Genomic DNA, 21717 nt, shown 5'->3' with positions numbered 1-21717 from the left:
AGAAGAGCGGGTTATAGCTACCAACAGACGAGACGGGTTCGCTGGGGTCTTTTTCTGTGGGGAGATCTCACGGAAATTAACTTAGTCTTATGGAATTCTTCCCCAAAGTTACCTTGTTTCCAATGTGCTATTAAGCACCCCAAAGGAGAAGTACCCAGAATAGGAGCATTGCTGCCCAAAACCCCTTTAAGCTTCTCCATATTACAATACACCACAAATGCCAAACTTGCCATGCTTTCGCAGTCGTCTGACGGACGGCGCCTGGGCAATGCCGACAGGAATTCCTTTAGCCCAACCAAGCACAGCTTTCGCTGCATCTTACTGGCAGGCACCCAAACCAGGTAAAGCACCACACCTTTCTCTCCTGGGGACGTTGTGAGCAGCAGAGACGGTCACGGCCGATGGGATCGCCGAGAATCCCTCGGTGCCGGCTGGAGCGTGATCGGGTCGTGAGCGAGCTCAGCAGCACTCACGAGATCCCATCTGGGGTCGCCAAAATGTTAGTGTTCAGGAACACACATAGTCACAGAATGATTATATGGAGGTGCTTTATTGAAGAGCTCTGGCTATCAGGGGTACACATACCCAAATCTGACCCGCATTCATTTGGAGTTTTTATATGTTTTTATACTCTATTCTATATGTTTTTATACTCTGTTCTATATCTTACATATTAATTATTAAACTTACATTGTTCTATTTGAAGCATTGTTTTTACCCAAACATGGATTTCTCATGATCCCCTCTCAAGCCCCTAACATTGTTTCTCATCTTCTTTAAGCAATAATCACATCAACAATTGTATCATTTATCATCTATTGATTACACAAGTGCAGTTTCCCATGATCTTTAGCAAGCACAAGGCCTAACATGTCTCAGGGCCTACTTTTCCCAGGGCTTGCCAAGCTTAACTTTCTTTCTAAGTCCCCAAGGTTTCTGTGATTTTAAAACCTTTTACTATAACTGACATTTGCACCTAAACATCCACCAGATTGTGGCCTGACAAGTACAAGGCCTTGCATCCCAAGGAGCACCTGTTTCTTTTCCCTGTACAACACACACTTTATTTGCCACAATTACTATTCAATTATTATTTGTTGGCCACAAGAACTACAAAGCCCATGGCATGAGCACATTTCCCCCAAATCAGTGACTATGGTGTGATGAAAAGAATGAGCTTCTGAGTGCTCAAACCAAGAGCCTTATTTCCACCTGGTAAACAACAGCTCTGTTTATCAGCACAGTCCAACACAGAAGAGCAGACAGACTAGATTTAAATCAATCAAAACTTTATGTATAACTGAACGCAGAAAAAATGAAACTATGTACAGAAAAAAACTATATACAGAAAGAAGCAAGCCTCTGCACCGCCTGTTCTTCAAGGTCCACCTGAGACTGCCCTGAGCAGCAGAAGCACTCATAAATAAATAGGAAAGTACAACCCTGGATCGAGTTGCACGCCGCACATTGGGCACATGCCGGTGTTCTCCAGGGCAGCAGGGAGGCACGCGCTGCAGAACACGTGGCCACACACAGTTGTCACAAGCTGTCGTCCATTTTGCATGATCTGGAAGAAAGGAAACAACAACCACATGTATTGGGAGAAAAGAATTGGAGTTTTCTGCTCTATTGGCAGCAGGCAAATGAGACTTGAGAGCATCTGGAATCAGTTAGAAGCCAGGGGGGACCCACAGATCTGCCAGTGCCATCCTGGCAAGGGCTTGTCCCTCTCCATTCACCAGCAAGAAGGGACTTGTGGAGCTTCCCAGCAAGGGCTGTGCTTCCAGCCAGCTGCCCACATCAGCCAGCTGACTTGGGCAACTCCCCTTTTGGCTTCTTCCTCCTCCCACAAAGCACAAAGGATGACAAGAGGTGCATCCTTACCTCTGAGTAATAGTCCATGCAAATTGGACAGCTAATGACAACTCCTGGCTCTGCACTAGAGGGAACAGAAGCAGAAAGAACGTGCAGCTGTTAATATCATCACACTTCAATGGTTATTGATACCTAAAAATCTCAGCTCATCATGCAAGTGCACTGACTAGCCTTGGCCCATTTCCTTTGAAGAAGCCTGCTGTCTTTAACTCTCTCTTTCCTGCATTTAATGAGGATTTGGGCACTCCCTGCCTCGAGGGAAAGAGCATCCTGGTTTTCACTAGGAGAAAGGTGCAGTCAGACACCCTGCTCTGGCATTTGAAGTAAGAGCAGTCTTTAGCACTGGCCACTTGGTGTTTGGAAACTTGGACTTGCAGCGGCTCATCAGGAACAGCTTTGGAACTACAGCATCCAGCTGTCCTCTGGGAACTATTCAGCCCGGAATATTCATTGCAGGAGCCAGTTCTAACACTATAGAGTAACATGGCTCTGGCAAGATCCAGCCCCAGGAAGGAGCCTTTGGTCAATGTTGAATGCTGCAGCAGTGACTTCTTTCAGAGCAGTTCCATTCTGGAACAGAGAACTGAAGGGACAGAGTATTCCTTTTCTATATGAACCAAGTGGTGGGATTTGTTCACCTGCAGACCCAACAACCAAAACTTAAACATGTCCAAAGTCATTGACAAAAGGCATTATGCTTAGGAATAGTGAAAGCCCTTGAGGTGGCATGTTTAAGACCTGACACCTAAAAGTTCCATCCTCAGTTTCTCTCCTACATTGCCTTTCCCAAAAGCTCAAAGCACACCAGCTTTGTTTAAACCTATGCCTTTCCCTTTCACCCCCAAAAAGACACTTTAGAAAACCTTCCATCATAATTCTCATGTGCTTTGTTCTCCCTAGTGACACAGATGCCTGGTTTAATCTAATCAGCCTAATGCATTGCCTCTTTCTTATTCTGCTGGAGCGCTCCTAGAGCAGGACTTTGCTGTTGTTCTGCAGAATGTGGATTTTACTGTGCAGGCAGCCAACTTGAACTGCAAGATCTCCATGCCAGAAGCAAAGAAATCAGGGCTTGTGACATCCAGCACTGACCATAAAAGCAGGACCTCCACAGCTGCCTGTGTGCAAGTGTACCTTGGGAAGAATGGCTCCAGCTGCAGGAGAAAGGGAGCCAGCTGGCAGCATTCCAGCAGGGAATTTCTGCTGGAATTTGCCCAGCTGCTGCCTGCTGGCCCCATGATGCCAAGCCTCATTGCTAGCAATGGAAGTATTTCCATAGCTAACGTGGCTACTAGAACTTGTCAGAAAAAGCAAATGCAATCCTGAGCTATGGGCTGTGACCAATGCCCTTCCTTGCCATAGCCCCACTCTCATCTCTAAGGTTCTGTGGTCTCTGCCTTGGGCTGCCTTTTTCTCCCAAAATGCAGATGGTATCATTTGATAATCATGCAACACAGGAGAAGTATGGAAATGAGTAGAGTAGGGAAGGCTTCAGAGATAAAGCAGGCATAGCTGTAGAACTTATTCCTACAGAGAAAAGAAAGAAAAGCACAAAGTTCCGTGTTTGGTAGGGCATGAGCCATACGTACGCTGAACTTCCAGCATGCTCCTCTGCTCCGTGTTCTGCAGGGGCTGCATCAGCCACAGGTGCATCATTAGCTCCTGTGCCATCAGCAGAGCCATCCACCTGTTCCTGGCTGTTCAGTGCAGCAGTTCTCTGTTCTTCTCCATGCACTGTAATTGAATTTTCAGAAGTTACATCTATTATTCCCTCTCTCCCTGGAGCTACCCTTCAAATGAGTTCTAGAAATAGTCAGTAATGGTTCCTGTTTTAAATGGACTCTGTTCATCTGGGATAAAAACAACCTGAAATAAACAACTTTCCCAAAGAGTAAGGCTGAACCTTTCCAGACATTGGGACTACTTCTGGATGCTAAGCGCAAAAAGCAAGCAGGAACACACAGTCTGTGTGAAACTAAGTGACACAAGCTTCTCACTCTGGCCTGAGAAAGCATAATGAAAAATCCAAGCAGTCCTTGGTAAAGGACAGCAATCTGTGCAGGTGTTGTTTAGAATCCTTGTTGTTTCCTTGCAAGAAACAGTCAAGGGGTGCTGTTCCAATTAAGCAATGATAGTGATGTGTAAGTTTAAGGACCAATGAGAGTTTTACCTCTCAGACCTTCTGGAACACATCTATAAAAGAAGATGTGGAATAATAAACTTTGCTCTCTTGGACAAAGCAACTAAGAGAGTCATATTGCACTTCTGGTTGTTCCTAACACAGTACGACAACTGCTCTGCTATGGAGCAACACAAAACCTTTGCTTTGTTCACTCTACACCCAGCTAAAAAGGTGATTCTCAAGGACAGTCCCTGGAAACTACACAATTACTTGGAGCATTGTCCCCTTAAACATTGTCATCATGTCCCTCCTGAGTTAAGGTAATTTGAAGATGAAGTTCTATGAGATGCAAAATGTAGAACATGTGAAAGATTTCTTAAGAAAGGATGTTCTTGTTATCGATATATTTCATTCTTAAGGAAGGATGTTTTTGTATTGATATATTTCATCCTCATGTATGCCCACACACATTGCATCCATTCTCTAAGACACTGGCTAGCAGCTTGAGCCTGTCCTGTGCCTTTTCCTAAAAGCACTTTCAAGCCCTGCTGCTCCAGGTTCTTGGAAAAGAATAAAAGTCATGATTACATTCTAGATAAAAGTACATTACCAAGTGTCAAACATCAACTCACCTTCAGGAAACTTCCATTGATGCACATGAGAAGGGAAAGAAAAGAAAATACAATTAGATTGGGTGAGCCCCCTGTGCTGCATGCAAACCTCAGCTCAGAAAGCAGTTCTAGTAGAGGAGTGAGGAAGGCTAGACTATCACCCTCCAAGTTGGCTTAAGAACATTCAAAGCAGGAGCACAAACAGCTGCTGCCCTGAAAACAACCAAGTGGCTGCTGCTGATTCTGCTCTCAACAGGGTACAAACAGAGATAGCTTAGGAACCACCTGAAAACCCTCCTCCCTCCTCCCCTCTTCCTGTGCCCTAATGCAATTTGGGCTGGAGCTGTTTCTTTCCCTTGTTCTCTTTTAAACTGGCAAATTCTGCTATTTTAACTCTAAGCACTTCATGTTAGATGAAAGAGCTGCTGAAGAAAGGAAACCACAACAGGCATTGTGAATAAAGAACTCTATCAGTCAGTGCTAGAATTCCAAGAAACACATGGATCTGCCAGGTCCATCCTGGCAAGGGCTTCTCCCTCTATGGACACCAGCAAGGAGGGACTTGCAGGAATGGACAACTTGGAGCTTCCCAGCAAGGGCTGTGCTTCCAGCCAGCTGCCCGTGGCACCCACCTAAGACAAGTGAGTTGTGCAGCACTTCTTTATCCCTTCCCCTCCCACAAATCAGAAATGACAACAACATGTGGGTCCTCACCTCTGCGTTGTCATCCTCCCAATTAATGGGACTAATGGGACCTCCTGGCAGTGCACTAGAGGGAGCAGAATCAGAAGAACATGCAGCCATCAATTTCACTCAGCACAGAGGGTTACCAAGACATAGAATTGCAGAACTTGAAGTAACCCTATATTCTAATTTAGCAACATCCCAGCTGAGAAACACAATCAAGTGCAAGAGCTTTTATGTTCGGCAAGCATTTCAGTGTATCACAGTCCATAAGGTAAGAAACATTACAATAATGACTTCCTGACAGAGAGGAAATATTTCTCCTGCAATTTGCCAGTTTTAGGGGTTTTTTCCATTCCTTCTCTTCCTGACAGGCCACTATGATCCAAGTCAGAATTCTCCAAACAGAATCAAGTAGAAGCCAAAAGATTGGCAAAAACCTGTGTCTACACGGAAATGGCATCAGAAATTACACTTTGGAGAGACCCTTTATCTGTCACATACAATTCTAGATCTCTTGGCTCCTGTTGAAGTCTGCCTGCCAGCACTGGGTTTGAATTCTCATCTGATCTGGAATCAGATGGATACTGCTGGCTCTCCTCCCAGTCCTGCAATGGGGTAAAAAAGGAGAGAGATTATGAAGCTCCCCATCCTGCTTCCCCATTTCAGTTCCCTAACAGGATTTGGGCTAGAACCTTCCTTTCCCTCATTAGCCCTAAACACTTGGCGTTGGATGAGCAGCTGCTGAGAAATGGAAAGCACAGGCACAGGAATTTGGGGCAAAATGTTTGCTGCTCTATTGGCCCCAGGCAAACAGGACTTGGAGTATGTGCAGTCTGTCAGTCAGTGCTAGAACTATAAAAAACACATGGGTCTGCCAGTGCCATCCTGGCAGGGGCTCCTCCCTCTATGGACACCAGCAAGGAGGGACTGGCAGGATATGGGCAAGTTGGAGCTTCCCAGCAAGGGCTGTGGATCCTCACCTCTGCGTTGTCATCCTCAGGACTTGGAGGACTGATGAGACTTGCTGACCATGCACTAGAGGGAGAAGGACCAGAAGAACATGCAGCCATCAATTTCACAGTGCATAGAGATAGAAAATGGCAGAAATTGAAACAATCCCTTATTCTGATTTAGCAACATCCCATGCCAGAAACACAGTCAGTGCAAGAGCTTTAATGGACTGCAAGCATATCAGAGTATCACAACACATAATGTAAAGAAACATTCAATAATGACTTCCTGAATGGAGAAGAAATGTTTCTCCTGGATTTTGCTGGGCTTTAGGGGTTTTTTCCCATTAGTTGCCTTCCAGACTGGACACTATGGTTCAAATCAGATTCCTTCCCACAGAATCAAGCAGAATGCAAAAGCTTGGCAAAACCCTGTGTCTGCCCTATGTCAGCAATGACACTTTGGGGAGACACATCATCTGTTACATACTCATCGTTGTCTCGTGATTCCTCCTCATCATCACTTGGCCAGAGCTCAGCTGAATTCTCTGCCTCCCTGGAATCCTGTGAGTGCAGCTGACTCAGCTCCCTGTCCTGCTCCTCTGAGTTGTCATCCTCCGTAGTCAGAGGACTAGCAGGATCTGCTGGCTGTGCCCTAGAGGGAACAGAACCAGAAAGAACATGCAGCCATTTCAACACAAAGCCAAGAATTTCCCTGGGCACCAAGGCTTACCAACAGGTAACACCTATTCTGTTCTAGCAACATCCCAGCCCAGCACCACAGTTGTTCCCCCAGCTGCTATGTACTGTAAGCATTTGAAACTTATAGCGAGCCATACTGGAATAAATATTCAACCATGACTTAATGAAAGGAAAAGAAAGGTTTCATCTGGATTTTGCTATGGGGTTTTTTTGATTCTTTTACTTGCTTCTTTGACAGATAGGTCACTATATTCCAAGTCAGAAGTTTCTGCACAGACTTGAGTAGAAGCCGGAAGTGTAGAAAAACCTGTTCTTACCATCTACCAGAAATTAGAATCTAGAGAGACATTTTACTCTCACATACCCATCATTAACTCTTGGTTCCTCTTCATCAGGAGTTGTCAGGGGCCCAGCTGAATTCTCAGCTAATCTGGAAAGCTGAGAGTGCTGCTGGTTCTGCTCTCTGTACTGCAGTGGGGTAAAAACGGAGGCAAATTAGAAGCCACTCAAATCAACTCTGTCCTACTTCCCCTTTACAGTTCCCTGATTGGATTTGGGCTAGAACCTTTTCTTTGCCTTAGCCCCAAAAAGGGCAACTTCTGCAGTCACAGCTCTAAATACTTCCTGCTGTATGACCAGATGCTGAAGAATGGAAAGCATACCAGGCATTGGGAGGAAGGAATTCCAGTTTGCTGCTCTATTGGCCCCAGGCAAACAGGACTTGGAGTATGTGCAGTCAGTCAGTCAATGTAAGAACTACAAGGAACACACAGCTCTGCCAGTGCCATCCTGGCAAGGGCTCCTCCCTCTATGGACACCAGCAAGGAGGGACTTGCAGGAATGGACAACTTGGAGCTTCCCAGCAAGGGCTGTGCTTCCAGCCAGCTGCCCGTGGCACCCACCTAAGACAAGTGAGTTGTGCAGCTCCCCCTCTGCCCCTTTCCCTCCCACAGAGCAGGACAAGAACATGTGCATCCTCACCTGGGAGTCCTCATCCGACCAATATGGAGGATCAAATTCAAACAGCAGCCAATCACTAGAGAGAGGAGAACCAAAAGAACATACAGTCATTTAAATGCACAGCCATTTCTTTCACTGGCCACCAAGGGTTACCAACAAAGAAAATGTTGGTACTCAAAACATCCCCTGTTCTGAATAAGAAGCATTCTCGCCCAGAAACACCATCATTGCAAGAATTTTTATGTACTGCAAGCATTTCAGCATGTCAAGTAGCTTTCTTAAATTCAATTGTGGCTTCACAAACAGGGAAGGAAGGTTTCTGCTGGATTTTGCTGGGTTTCTTTTAATTCTCCTCCAGGCAGACCACTATATTCCAGGTCTGAAGTATTTGCACAGAGTTTTGCAGAACCCTACGGCTTGGCAAAAACCTCTTTCTACCACATATATGAAATCAGAGTTTTAATAGACACTTTCTCTCTCACATACCCATCATCTTCTCTTGGTTCCTCTCCATCGTTCCTTTCCAGTGGCTCAGGTGAATTCTCCGAGGCCCTGGAAAGACGTGGCTGCTGCGGGCTCTGCTGCAGGGGTAGAACGGGGTAGAAATGGACACACTTAGGAAGCAGTGGAACTTGACCCTTCCTGCTCCCCCGTTTCAGTTCCCTAATTGGATTTGGGCCAGAGCTGTTTCTTTGCCTCTTTCTCCCTCCAACTGGCAAGTTCACCTGTGATAGCCTGAGCACTACTTTTTATAGGAACAGCTACTGAATAGAAAAAAACCCCTAGACCCAAACCTGCTCTGGTGTTTGGTGTAAGTGGAGCTGGGTCATGCAAAGTCTGTTGTGAAATTTGGGGCCTTTTCTTTGTATAGGTTCAGGAACAACCCTGTCAGGATATAACTGCCATGCAATGTTTGCTGCATGTGTCTGCTTTGCACAGCAGTAGAGGCATCCCAGATTTGAGCAGACACAGTGCTCTGAGGGCTGCATCAAAGCATAGTCTTTCAAAATAGTAGGGTAAAAAGAAAAAATCCCAAATATGCCCCTTTTAAAGACTTAGGGGAATAAGAAAGAGAATTAGTGTGTACCCCAGTCAGCTGCAGTTGCTTTTGACACCTCAGTGACAGGGGGACCTTAAACTGATGCTGCAGCTAAAACACTTCTTCAAATCAAAGACTTCCTCTGCTCTCTTTTGAATCACTGAAGCAACATCCTCTTTTAGGTTGTTCATCCACTCCCTGCAACTGATCCTCAGGCATGCTGATGTGTTTGTGAGTGTGTTTGAGGTTGACTGGGAACTGTGTCTAAAGTGCTAAATCAGAGCCATCTTTCAACCTTTGAGGCCAGAGGACTTAGTAAAATTGAAGAGGGCAAGAAAATTCCTATGGATGCAACATGGAGAGGAGTGTGCCAGTCACTACTTACCACAGGAGATTCATCATCGCTGATGGTGATGACTTCAGGCTGCGGAGAATCTCCTGTGAGATCTATGACTTCTTCAGCAGTTGAAAAAGAGAAGGTTAGAAGTGAGGTCAAAGATTGCAGAGGAATGCAATGGGCTGCCACTGTGGAACAGACTGTGCTAGGATTCCCTGTGCCCAAGGTGTCTTTTGTTCAGGAATGGGTCCAACATTTCACTCAAGCTTTGCCCTCAGCAGTCCAGAGGGAGCATGGTCCTCTGTGCATTGCCTCATGTGTCCTGCTGAGCATTGCCCTGTGCCCTGAAGGGACAAAACAAGAGGAAGAGCACCTGAACTCCTCACAAGTTCTGTTGGATGACAACAGCTTACGGGAGGTGCACACCAACAGATCATTCCTCTCGCATAGGGGAATGTTTAGCACACAGGAGAAAAAAACCACCAAATCTATGGGGGATGCTAATTTTACATTACCATGCTGTCTGTGCTCCCCTGAAGAATGGGCCCCAGCTAGTGACTAACTTTTCTTCATCTTTGTGCAGCTTGGGAGATGCCAAACTCAGCCTGCCACCTCCACTGTGGCAGCTGCAGTCACTGCCAGCTCATCAGGGCACCCATTCAGGTGTTTGAGCAGCACTTGGGGCCTTGGCTACACAGCTCCTCTCCCACTAGAGGCCAATGGACAGAGTTCAGTAACAAACCAAAACAGCTGTCAGTGGGCTGGTTGTTTAGGGATGCCATACCAGGTGGTTCCTCAAGCCCAAGTTTCCCTTCCTCCCCAGGAAAGGGCCTAGGAACTGGCAAAAGCACCCATTCAAATGAACTCCAAGCCTCCAGAAGCAGTTTCTGTTCTTACCAGCCTCTCTTGGCTCTGTCTCCAAGGTTCCACCAGCTCTGGAGGGCAGCAGCCTGCTCCGTTTCTGAGCTGGGGTAGAATCCAGCGCCTCTCCAGGGCGCTTTCGCTGACCCTGAGAGAGAACAAAGCCTTAGCATTTTCTGTGGCACTAATATGAACATGGCACTTGGTTTTTGCCACCCCAATGACAGCACACAAGGATACACAAAACACTCCTGCAAAGGCTGCAATATGCATCCAATGGTGCTATGGGTCATTCCCACCTAAGTGCATCTCCTCAGAGCAAAGACATCAGCCCTGAACTCCGACAGGGTGCCTCACCAAGAAAGAGCCTGTCCCAATCCCTTGAAAATGAGGAGAGCAGTTCCCAATTCTAGCAGGCTGTTGCTCACACTGTAAGCCATTTTGAATTACTGCTAACACCCACAGACATCCAAAACTTTCAGTATTCCAGAACATCCAGTTGCATGAAATTTTCAAAGGTTTCCATTCTTGTCCTTTTGCTACAAACTCTTGAAATACTTCCTAGAAGTACCCCATAAAATGTTTCAAGATTCAGATCAGCATTGAGTAGCAATGTACTTACGGAGCTCATGGTGTTTTTGGATCTAAAGGTACCGGCAAAGGAAGTGGGACCAACACAAAAAAAGGAACCTCAGGGATGGGATCAATCCCTTTGACTCCTTTGGGTAGCCCACTGCCGATTATTTGGTGTGACTGAAAACTGCTGTTCCAAACCTGTCAGAAAAGTACAGGAGAGATTATCTATTTGGAATGCCAATTTTCTTGAATACCCGCATGCCCCAAGACTCCCATTGCCAAGTCTTTTGTTCCTGTTCAAAGCTAGGTGGGAAGTCCCTGACTCTGGCACTTGAGCCCACCTGCAGCCCATGCTGCAGCCCAGACCAGCCCCTCAGCATGACACTCAGCTTTTCAGGAGTTGTCTGCACTCACCTGTACAGTCACTGCAGAGTTTGGCTGGCAAATTCAGCACACGGCTCTCTATTCGCAGCTGACATGGAGAAGACGGACACTCCACGTCTGCTGCGCAGCAGAGAATCCGTCAACTGGCTCAAGAGACTCCGTGTCAACAGAACCTTGGGAGCAGGAGTGCCCCTGGCAACCGGTGCCAACATTCCATGCCCAGGTAATGGGGCTGCGCTTTGCTCACCCATGGAGTTCCAGAAGGCCATGGAGGCACCGCAGCCATGGCCTGGTTCTGCTGCCGCTGGCTCCATCGCGGTGCTCAGGGCCCTGTCCTGCCTGGCGTGGAACCTTGCAGGGACAGGGCATCCACAGCTTCTCTGGGCAGCCTGTTGCACTGGCTCAGCACCCTCCTAGCTCTTGCAAACATCTGATCCCAACCTTCCCCTTCCCCCATGGCTCTCTGCCCCCTCTGGGCACTGGAAGGCCACAGTCAGGCCTCCCCCGCCCCTGCTTCTCTCCCGGCTGCACAGCCCCGGCTCTCCCAGCCTGGCTGCACGGGACAGCTGCCCCAGGCCTCCACACATCCCCAGGGCCGCCTCCAGCCCTGCTCCACAGGCACATCCCGCTCCTGCTGGGCCCAGCTGGACACAGCTCCGCACACGCGGCCTCACGGGCACAGCTGCGCCTCCCGCCACCTTCACCCTCAGGCACCTGAGCATCACTGGAGCCTTCTTGTGCCCAAAGAACCCACAACAAAACACACCTCCCCAAAGCAAAAAGAAATTTAAACCCTTCCTTAACCTTCCTCCTCCAGCTTTATTGGTCTCTGGCTGTTTTATATCTAATGGGACTGCTTTAACTTGACCCCGAGTAAATAGCAATTAACACAGAATCCAAGTTTGTTGGAGTTTTTGTTTTTCTCAAACTGTTCCAACTATCTAACCATTCAGATCCTTATTTCAAGTCTCTGAAATCTTGACTTTGTCAGGTGTTGAACTACTCCTCTACTAGAATTTCCCAACAGGGCTGAGGAGGTTTGTTCTGCTCCCAGGGACAGCACCTTCCCTCCTGAGGACCTGCTCTGCTCTCCAAGGTGCCACAGCAAAAAAAGCAGAATTAATAATCAGTTTTCCTTCTAGCCACTCTGCCATGAGGCCTGTGTTGAGAGTGATGGGCTGGGGCTCCTGAGAGCACCAGGGAAGCCATCTGAGCCCTGCCAGATGCAGGAATGCTTCTCAGCCCCTGGTCGCTTTGGTTGGGTGCCCTCTGGTGTGGGGAGAACGGTGGAAATTGATCCTGTGCTGTGGAGATGAGCACAAGGATATGTTCAGCTCGTTCTCTACACGAGGAGCCTCATTTCTTACAAAACATTCCCACTTACTACAATTCATCCTTTTGGGTAATTAGGTATCAAGTGTTGGAGAATGGGTGGGGATGACTCTTCCATTGTTTGAAAAAACCCTAAAGGAGATTCAATGCTTTATATAAAAATACTAAGATGCTAAAGCAATTCCAACAATACATTTAATATACGAATAATTAAGCTCCTTGGATGGGTGCCAAAGCACTGAATATGAGAAATGGACAATGCAAATATGCTGTGTCTCTGTTCTGGGCTTCTGAAGCTCAAAAAATCCCCAATTTTTCTATGCCTCCAGATCAATGATGGAATGAGCTGAAAATGTGCTTTTCCTTCTGCTGACAACTATGCACCAAGATCAAAAACAAATTTTAAAACAACAAAATTTTAAAAGAAAATTGCCTCAGCTGATGCTGTTGAGCCAAACCAACATCGGTTTCAATTTCTTATAAAATCAACTGAGTGCCATTTCATTGCAGGTTAATTAAGATCAAATTTACTTGACCATAAATGCTTTCTTTAAATGCTCTTTTCAGTGTAAATACCTAGCATAGCAGGTCACCTACGAATATAGCTATTTAAAAAGACATTTCTGCTTACTGTCATTGCATCCACCAGGAAGTTCAAAGTCTGGCAATAATGAGAAACAGAAAACATTCGTCTAAAACTTATGGCCAGCCTTTAAGTACATCATTTGATGTGTGTCTGTGGAAGTGTTATCTTGGAGTACTTTTGACAACTCAAGTAGTTTTCATGAATAGGAAAAATCAAAAGATCACTTTATCAGGCTAATACTAATGTTTTAGTTTCTTTTATGAAGATCAAACCAAATCAGAATTAGCGGCTACAATGAACCTTGTTTATTACTACCTCTGCCTAAACATGGCAATACTAAGACATCTTGAAGTATGACTGAGGATGCAGGTAAATCACACAATCGAGACAAAAATGAAAAACCCAAATTAAGGACGCATGTCCACACAGATAACCAGATTTTAACACCTAGAGGACTTAGTTCAGTTTGGTCATCTGAGTTTTCTGTTTCATGGCACAACGAATTTCCTGTTGCATTGTTGACCTGAGATCTGCCTTTGCCTCTTTTTTACTTTTATATAACAGAAGTCATTTTCTCTCCTCTCTTATGTCCAATTATTAGATCTCTGGACAATTGCATTTCTCTTCAATGTAACTTTGGATTAAACTGCTGTAATTGAAGGAAATGTTGGTACAACACAGTGTGCTGCTAACAGCTCCAAGTCAGGAACCAACTTCATCCATTCAAACACACATTCCTTCAAAAACCTCCAGATTCTAACCTGAATGAAACCTTGCAACACTAAATGCAGCAGTTTGTTAACATCCCAGTTATTCTCCAAGAAACTTGCTTTCTTTGGTGTGTGCACAACCTGCTCCTCTCTCCATCTTCTGAGCACTGAAATCATGATGTTGGTGTTCAGGAACACACATAATCACAGAATGATTCTATGAAGGTGTTTTATTGAAGAGCTCTGGCTGTCAGGGGTACACATACCCAAATCTGACCCAACTTCATTTGGAGTTGAACATGTTTTTATACTCTATCATTATATAACTTATATATTAATTCTTAAACTTACATTGTTCTATTGTATGCATTGTTTTTACCCAAGCATGGATTTCTTGTGATCCCCTCTCAACCCCCTAACATTGTTTCTCATCTTCTTTAAGCAATAATCACATCTAACAATTGTATCATTTATCATCTATTGATTGCACAAGTGCAGTTTCCCATGATCTTTAGCAAGCACAAGGCCTAACATGTCTCAGGGCCTACTTTTCCCAGGGCTTGCCAAGATTAACTTTCTAAGTCCACAAAGTTTCTGTGATGTTAAAACCTTTTTCTATCATTCCGGCCTTTGAAAGCATTTTTATTTCACTATAAGTGGAAGTGTTTTCACTTGATACAATCCTTTGTTTCTGAGTTTATACTTGATGTTCTTCAAATCCTTGATGGATGTAAACGTTGTCCTGGAAATGTTGTCACAAACTGGAGAACCAGAAGATGGTGGCTGTGGATCTCGTGTCAGTGCCTTCATTATTTTCTGGTTCCAGGATGTTTTGTTCTTCCTTTCTCCTTTTAAGATGCTGTAAATGAACCAAATTGCTAAGAATACAATTAGTAAGATTATCACACTCTCAATGATAGATTTAATCCATGAACTCACATTCCACCCTAACCCTTTGAAGATTTTGCCCAACCAACTTGTAGTCAAATCCTTTTGCTCTTCCTGTGCTCCATGCTCTATTTGTTGCAACTGGTTGATGTCATATTCTCCATCTGCAGTCATATTTGGGATGTGGACACAGCAATGATCAATTCATCCCTTTAAAAAACTTACACACTCCATGCTCTTTCAGGAGTAATAAATTGTAATTGCTTGTTTAGTTTCTAAATCTTTCACGAGCGACTCTTGCTATTCTATCTCCCTGACCTGTTTCTCTATTCTGATAGTTTGCAGCAGGACCGAGCAAAGACTCTAGGGCTCACCCAAATTTCACTTCACTAGAGGGTTCTTTCCAAGTGTCATCCTGATTCTATTCCTATCCTAATCTTTTCTAGCTATGCCTGTGTCTAGCCACTGAGTAGTTTTTCAAGCAGATCTCACATTTTGACATTACTGATTTTGCCATTGTTAGCATCCATATCAAGATTAAGTTTTGCTTTAGCAATTGTACCACTGCCTCTGCACCCCAATGACATTTGTTATGTTTAATTTCTAGAACTTCTCTCGTGATCAAGGGGGTAACACTATTTGTCTTTGTGCAGTGACATGCCACCTTTCTGAATTTTTGTGCTTTTAGCAAACGTCTCAGTGTCTTGTCTTTTACTGAATATTTTGGCTTTGGAGGCAAATTGAATTGAGATATATTAGTCTTTAAAAGCATCAGTGCCATTGCAGTTTGCACTTTTCAAGCAGCTTGTCAGCTTGTCCAGTCTGCTTTTTGATTCCCCTCGTCAATTTTAGAGCTTCCTGCTTGGTGTGCTCTACAGTGCATGATTGCCACAGGTTCAGGTTTTTGTACTGCTTTTATTAACTGCAGGACTGCATCTTCATGTTTAATGTGTGCACCTTGAGAAGACAGTAGTCTTCTTCCTTTCCACAGTGCTCCGTGTACATGCACTACTCCAAAAGCATCCTTTGAGCCAGTCCGTATGTTTACCCTTTTCCCTTCACTTAATTCTAGTGCTCTGCTTAAGGCAACCAGTTCTGCCCTCTGGGCAGATGGATTTGGTGATAATGCTTTTGCCTCCACTCTCGTACTGACTGTTGTTACCGCATATCCCGCGTATCTGGTCCCGTTCTGCACCAAGCTGCTTCCATCTGTGAATAGCTCTCACTCTGGTTGCTCCAGTGGTATGTCTTTCAGGTCTTCTCTTGCCAAATAGGTGTACTCTGTTTCTTCTACACAGTCGTGCTCTAATGGGCCTTCTTCACTTGTGGTACCTAGGAACAAAACTGCATTCAAAAGGTTAGTTGTCTTTAGTGTGACATTGTCCTGCTCAGTCATGACTACCTGGAATTTCACCATCCTGCTTGGAGATAGCCAATGGCCCCCCTTTTGTTCTAAAACAGCGGTTACCATATGTGGCACGTAGACATCCATGTGTCTACCCGTCGTGAGTTTCCTATAGCTTCTTGGATCAGCACCACGGTGGCTGCAACTGCCCGCAGGCATGAAGGCCACTCGGCACTCACCTTGTCAAGTTGTTTGGAAAAGCAGCCTAGCAGCCTTTTCCAGCTTCTCAAACGTTGGGTCAGCACTCCCAGTGCTGGGTGTAGTCTTTCGTGCACGAAAAGCTGAAAATCTTTGGATGAATCAGGCAATCTTAACGCCGGAGCAGTTGTCAATGCCTCCTTTAGTTTGAGGAAGGCTTCCTTTGGTGGTTTGCCCCAAGTAAATGGCTGCATCTTCTGGGCTTCATACAGGGGTTTTGCAATTAGTCCATAGTGCATGATCCACAGGCAGCACCACTCTGTCATCCCAAGGAAAACTTGCAGCTCATGCAGGTTCTGGGATTCTGGAATAGCACAAATAGCTTGAATACGATTAGTACCCAGCTTACGTTGCCTTTGTGAGATTTCATATCCCAGGTAAATCACAGTCTGCCAGGCAATTTGTGCCTTTTCTCTAGACACCTTATATCCTCCCATTCCCAGCTGATTTAAAATTTCAATTGTTACCTTTATGCAGGTTGTCTTCTCTTCTGTAGCTATCAGTATATTATCAACATAGTGTAACAGCAGGTTTTGTTTTCTCGGTACTTGCTCGTTCTCGGTCCAAATCTCCAGCTCCTTCACCAGCTGGCTTCCAAATAGGGTTGGACTGTTCTTGTATCCTTGTGGGAGTTGTGTTCAGGTGAGCTGAGTTTTCCTTGTGTTTTCTGGATTTTCCCACTCAGAGGCAAACTGTTTCCTACTTTCTTTGTCAAGGGGGTATGCAGAAAAAGGCATCTTTTAAATCAATGACAGTAAACCATTTCTATTTCTCTTTTACGTATGTTAACAATGTGCAAGGATTAGCTACTACTGGGTAAATATCTTTAGTTATTGCATTTATTGCTCTCAAACCCTGTACTAGTCTGTATTGGTCAACACAGAAATTTGGGCTCTAGTGTTAACTACAGAAGTAACAGGTGCACGTTTAGGACCCACTGTTGCTATAATCAGTATGTCTCCAGTTCTGTTATTTCTAGTGATCATTTTAAATACAACCAACCTCCGCCTCTCTGCTCACCCATGAGAGGCAGAGTTGCCAGTTTCCCTGATTCTGAGGCTGTTTGGGCTCCACTCGCAGAAGCTGAGAAGGAGATTGCTTTGGCTCACAGCCCAGAGCCTGTGGAGGTGGTCTGGGTTGCAGAGTGGGGGCATTTGATACAATGAACTTGGGACAGTGGCACTTAGAAACAACTTCACTCAACTTTCAAGTAATAAGCCATCCATTACGTTTTTGGGGACCCCCTTCTTTATCTCTAGTGACCACCCATACTGGTGGTTAGAGGTTTGCTTTCCCTTTGCTGGCTTTTCCTTAAGAGAACCAATGTATCTAACACCCTCTGCTTTCTCTGATTTTTCTTCTGGCATTTTTACAGGTCCATAATTTCTACTGTCATTAATTAACTCTTTTGCAACTCTTTGCTCCATGTCCATATTTTATGGTTCCTAGCAGGAGAATGCAATTGTGAAGGTGTCGGCTGAGAGGGGGTGGTGAAGGGAGTAAACCCAGGAACAGTGGAACCAGGTCGATGGGTCGAGTTCTCAAGAAATCTGTCTAGTCTATCCACAGAGGTTATAGCTGCTATGGTTTTTTTGGAGGAAAATTGCTGTAGGTTGAAGTGATTCTGGAAGGCCTTGAATTCAAGGGGTGATAATTTCAGTTTTCACAGGTAACAACATTGGTGATTCATAACCAGCAATGAATTTTCTTTTGTGTATCATTTGCAAGCAGGCAGCATTGTGAATGTTTTCCAGTAGTTGGTCACAGGTACTCACTATAGCAATGGAGTCCCCCCTTTCCAAGGGGTTCAGCCCCTCTGCCCAATAAGCTGCGTGCTGAGTTAGGGACCATGGGTTATGTCTGTCTCCTGCTGTTAAGAAGACTTCATGTCCCCAGTACCCACTGGCTTCCCATTCTCCCAGTTGAATTTGACCACCTCCAGTGAGAGACACTGGGAATACGGATTCTGTCTCTGAGTCGTGAGGGAGACGCCCGTACTCTTTTTTTTTTTTTTCAAACTTAGCCAATTCAGCAGCAGAGTACAGGAGTTGTTTTTTCTTAGTGGTTATATGTGGATCAAGATCTTCAACATTGATATAATTACATTCTGTTTTAATTAGAGGTTTCAAACTAGGACACCAGTGTTCCCCACAATTTAATCTAAGTTAGCTCCTTTTGAGGGTAAATTTGATTAATGAGAGGGGTTTTCCTCTCTTCTGTTTCTTTTAGCAAGTCAGCATTTTTTGAATTTTTGTCATGGAGGGCTGCTCGCAATAGACTGATCTTACTTCTTTCTTCAACTAATTGTTTTTGCAAAATTCTAACTAGGTTTTGGAGGGAGTCTATTATAGTTCTTTCCTCACTTCTTTGCTTAAAGCGAGTGTCATGGTTTTAAAGCAGCAACTAAAAAAATCACTAGAAAACTTACTTATTTCTTGCTGTGAGATGTGGATTAGAACAAGAGCAAAACAGGCTTAAAACTTAAAAGGAATAAAGAAAGTTTATTAACAAAACTACAAGAATAACAAAACCAGAATAAAACTTCCAGAAAACCCCTTTTTTCCCCCACTACCCAACCATTCTCTTGTTTACATGACAACACAGAGACAAAAAACTTTGGAACTCTGGTGTTTAAAACAGTCCTAATCCTTGCTAGAGACTTTTTATCGGTCTTTGTAGAGAAACAGGAGTCTTCTTCTGCTAATCTATGGAGTTTCTTACAAGAAAACTATTTCTGTTATAGCTTTCTATTTCTCTGATGCCAGCTGCTCGGAAAAATCTGCCTTCAGATTTTCTCCTCCCATTTCCCATCACTCTGAGTTGTGTTATGGGTCAAATGAGTCTAGGGATGTCATTTTTAAGGATGAGTTATTCAAAGGCAAAAGTTCTCTTCATCTGTCTCTGTGAGCTTTTCTGGAAACAGAAGTTTTCTCGTTGCCTTTCAAGGCCTCAAATCTTCAACTATTACTTCTCCCCCCTCTGTTCCAGCACCTCACTGTATCACAATCACTTTACTTTTTGTTCAAAATCCACACTTTGAACACTCTACTCCTCCCAATATACTCTGTCATGAATTAAAGGAGTTTTTTCAGAACATTCTTGTCCATCTCCATAGCTTTAACAGAAAAATATTTCAGCTTAATAAAGCATCTCCTTATTCTCTACCTCTTCTGAAGCTTCTTTTCTTCACTGTCTCTGATAGCTTATATAGTCTCTTTACATGTTGATTAGTCTCTTTTTCGTTCTCTGGAACAAAAGGATTAATCTGCAAGTCTCATCTGGGTAATGAAAGGCTTAAAATCTTGCCCAGGCTTTGTAGATGGTTCTGTGATCTCTGCTGGAGCAGCAGCTGGAGCTGTCTGCAATGGAAGATTCTTCATGGCTGCTCTGGAGAGTGTGGTCACTTTCTCAGCACCCTGCAGGTCAAGAGCTTTTTGCTTTCCTTACTCGGCAGTCTCTGATGAATTCAGTCCCAGCAAAAACAAAACTGCAGCCGAGCCAGGGACCGGCCTGGCCTGGCCAGAGCCCGGGGCAAGCCCCGCAGGCCCCATCTCCCGGCCGGGAGCCGCGGCAGGCCCAGCCCAGCCCCTGCCCGGGCCACATGGCCTGGGCGGGGGAACAGGAGGCCAGCTGGAGCTCAGTTACCTTTCACAGCCAGGAAACAAAGAGACAAAGAAATTCTCAGGCTTAGGCCTTAAGGTGGTGTTCACAGGTTGATCTCACTTTTCAGTGGTCAAAACTCCTGTCAGTTCTTAGAAATGGCCAGTTGTTGGCCGGGACAAAAACTCCCAACAGCCTCCAGCAGTTTTAACTTTCTTAGGTGTTTCTCTTCGTTTTCTTAAATGCTAATCTATCACAGCAAGTTTCTATAGCTGCTGTAAAACAAGCTCCAAAAACTGAGCATTGTATAATTTTATTTTTGCCCTCTTTAATTTTGTTTCATGTTGTAATGAACATACTCTATCAATCACATTTTCCAAATTAAACCAATTATTAAGTGCCCATTCTTCCCCTCCCAGAGAAGGTCTGGCATTATGTTTTGCCAACAGAGCATAAATGCAGCAAGAAGTTCTGCATTGCTATTTTTCAGTCATTTTTACAAAGGGAAAATCACTACAGGGATGTATAAACTTAAATGATACACACACACACACACACACACACACACACACACAGCTTTTTGCTTCCCGGTGTGGGTGAAAAGACCAAATCTGCTTGGGAGGCACTCCTTCAGTTTCCAATTCTGGTTGTCTCTTCGCTACACCAAACAGTCAAAATTCAAACACACAACAATAAAATACAACAGTCCCCCCGCTTTTTGCACTAAGAGATGTTCTGTGAAATTCTGCAGATAGAGCCCTCAAGTGAGTGTGGGGTGCTTTTCACCTCGGTGTGTGCAGTTTGTGGGAAATTTGAGTCACCCCCACCTTGCTTTCTAGACCCCGCTCACTCTTTTGGGAGTGTTGGGCTAAGTGGGGCTGGAGTGAGAAGTCCTTCCCCTAACAGAGACTGCACAACAAAACCTGCAGCCCCTTCTGTCTGTCAGAAACCCTGTCTGTGGCTCCAGTTTAAATGTCACAATTGGCTAATGCAAGCGGGAGTCGGGAGAGGTTCATTTGATCTTAGAGTGCAAAAAGGACACAAAGGGATTTCAGTTTGAATCACAACAACAATAATGCACCTTTATTTTAGTGCCAACAACAAGGGTTATGCGATAGAGGAGAGGGAGAGAGAGGGAGAGATAAAGAAAACAAAGTAAAGGAAGAGAGAAGAGGGGGTTATAGCTACCAACAGATGAGACGGGGTCACTGGGGTCTTTTTCTGTGGGGAGATCTCACCGAAATTAACTTAGTCTTATGGAATTCTTCCCCAAAGTTACCTTGTTTCCAATGTGCTATTAAGCACCCCAAAGGAGAAGTACCCAGAATAGGAGCATTGCTGCCCAAAACCCCTTTAAGCTTCTCCATATTACAACTACAATACACCACAAATGCCAAACTTGCCATGCTTTCGCAGTCGTCTGACGGACGGCGCCTGGGCAATGCCGACAGGACTTCCTTTAGCCCAACCAAGCACAGCTTTCGCTGCATCTTACTGGCAGGCACCCAAACCAGGTAAAGCACCTCAGCTTTCTCTCCTGGGGACGTTGTGAGCAGCAGAGACGGTCACAGCCGATGGGCTCCCCGAGAATCCCTCGGTGCCGGCTGGAGCGTGATCGGGTCGCGATCTCGCTCAGCAGCACTCACGAGATCCCATCTGGGGTTGCCAAAATGTTAGTGTTCAGGAACAGACATAGTCACAGAATGATTATATGGAGGTGCTTTATTGAAGAGCTCTGGCTATCAGGGGTACACATACCCAAATCTGACCTGACTTGGTTTGGAGTTTTTATATGTTTTTATACTCTATCTTTCTATATCTTACATATTAATTATTAAACTTACATTGTTCTATTTGAAGCATTGTTTTTACCCAAACATGGATTTCTCATGAT

At 44.8% G+C, this 21717-nt stretch overlaps 1 protein-coding gene across 1 annotated transcript; it reads right to left on the bottom strand.

The window, feature by feature from the left end:
• Nucleotides 1-1272: 1272 nt before the first annotated feature.
• Nucleotides 1273-11804, bottom strand: LOC147653137 (uncharacterized). Its single transcript, XM_086889305.1, has 14 exons — nt 11135-11804; nt 10767-10918; nt 10181-10292; nt 9332-9402; nt 8394-8488; nt 7929-7983; nt 7312-7415; nt 6736-6900; nt 6276-6330; nt 5797-5900; nt 4630-5377; nt 3465-3609; nt 1885-1939; nt 1273-1567 (listed from the first exon to the last, which is right to left on the bottom strand). The coding sequence occupies exons 2-11, from the start codon at nt 10773-10775 to the stop codon at nt 5089-5091; spliced, it is 1059 nt and encodes a 352-aa protein (XP_086745431.1). The 5' UTR covers nt 10776-10918; nt 11135-11804; the 3' UTR covers nt 1273-1567; nt 1885-1939; nt 3465-3609; nt 4630-5088.
• Nucleotides 11805-21717: the final 9913 nt, after the last annotated feature.

Source organism: Cyanistes caeruleus, chromosome 5 (genome assembly GCF_971803275.1).
Source record: "Cyanistes caeruleus chromosome 5, bCyaCae1.hap1.1, whole genome shotgun sequence".
In the NCBI taxonomy this organism is placed as follows: domain Eukaryota; kingdom Metazoa; phylum Chordata; class Aves; order Passeriformes; family Paridae; genus Cyanistes; species Cyanistes caeruleus.
The sequence above is the reverse complement of the archived record's forward strand: the minus strand, read 5'-3'. Positions and strand labels throughout refer to the sequence as shown.

What these genes read in the sequence shown, in the direction of transcription:
- LOC147653137 (XM_086889305.1), bottom strand. An exon ending in GGTCGGATGAGGACTCCCAG is followed by an intron (nt 7,416 to 7,928) that starts GTGAGGATGCAC and finishes ACCCCACTGCAG; the next exon opens with TACAGAGAGCAGAACCAGCA. An exon ending in CTGAGGATGACAACGCAGAG is followed by an intron (nt 5,901 to 6,275) that starts GTGAGGATCCAC and finishes ACCCCATTGCAG; the next exon opens with GACTGGGAGGAGAGCCAGCA.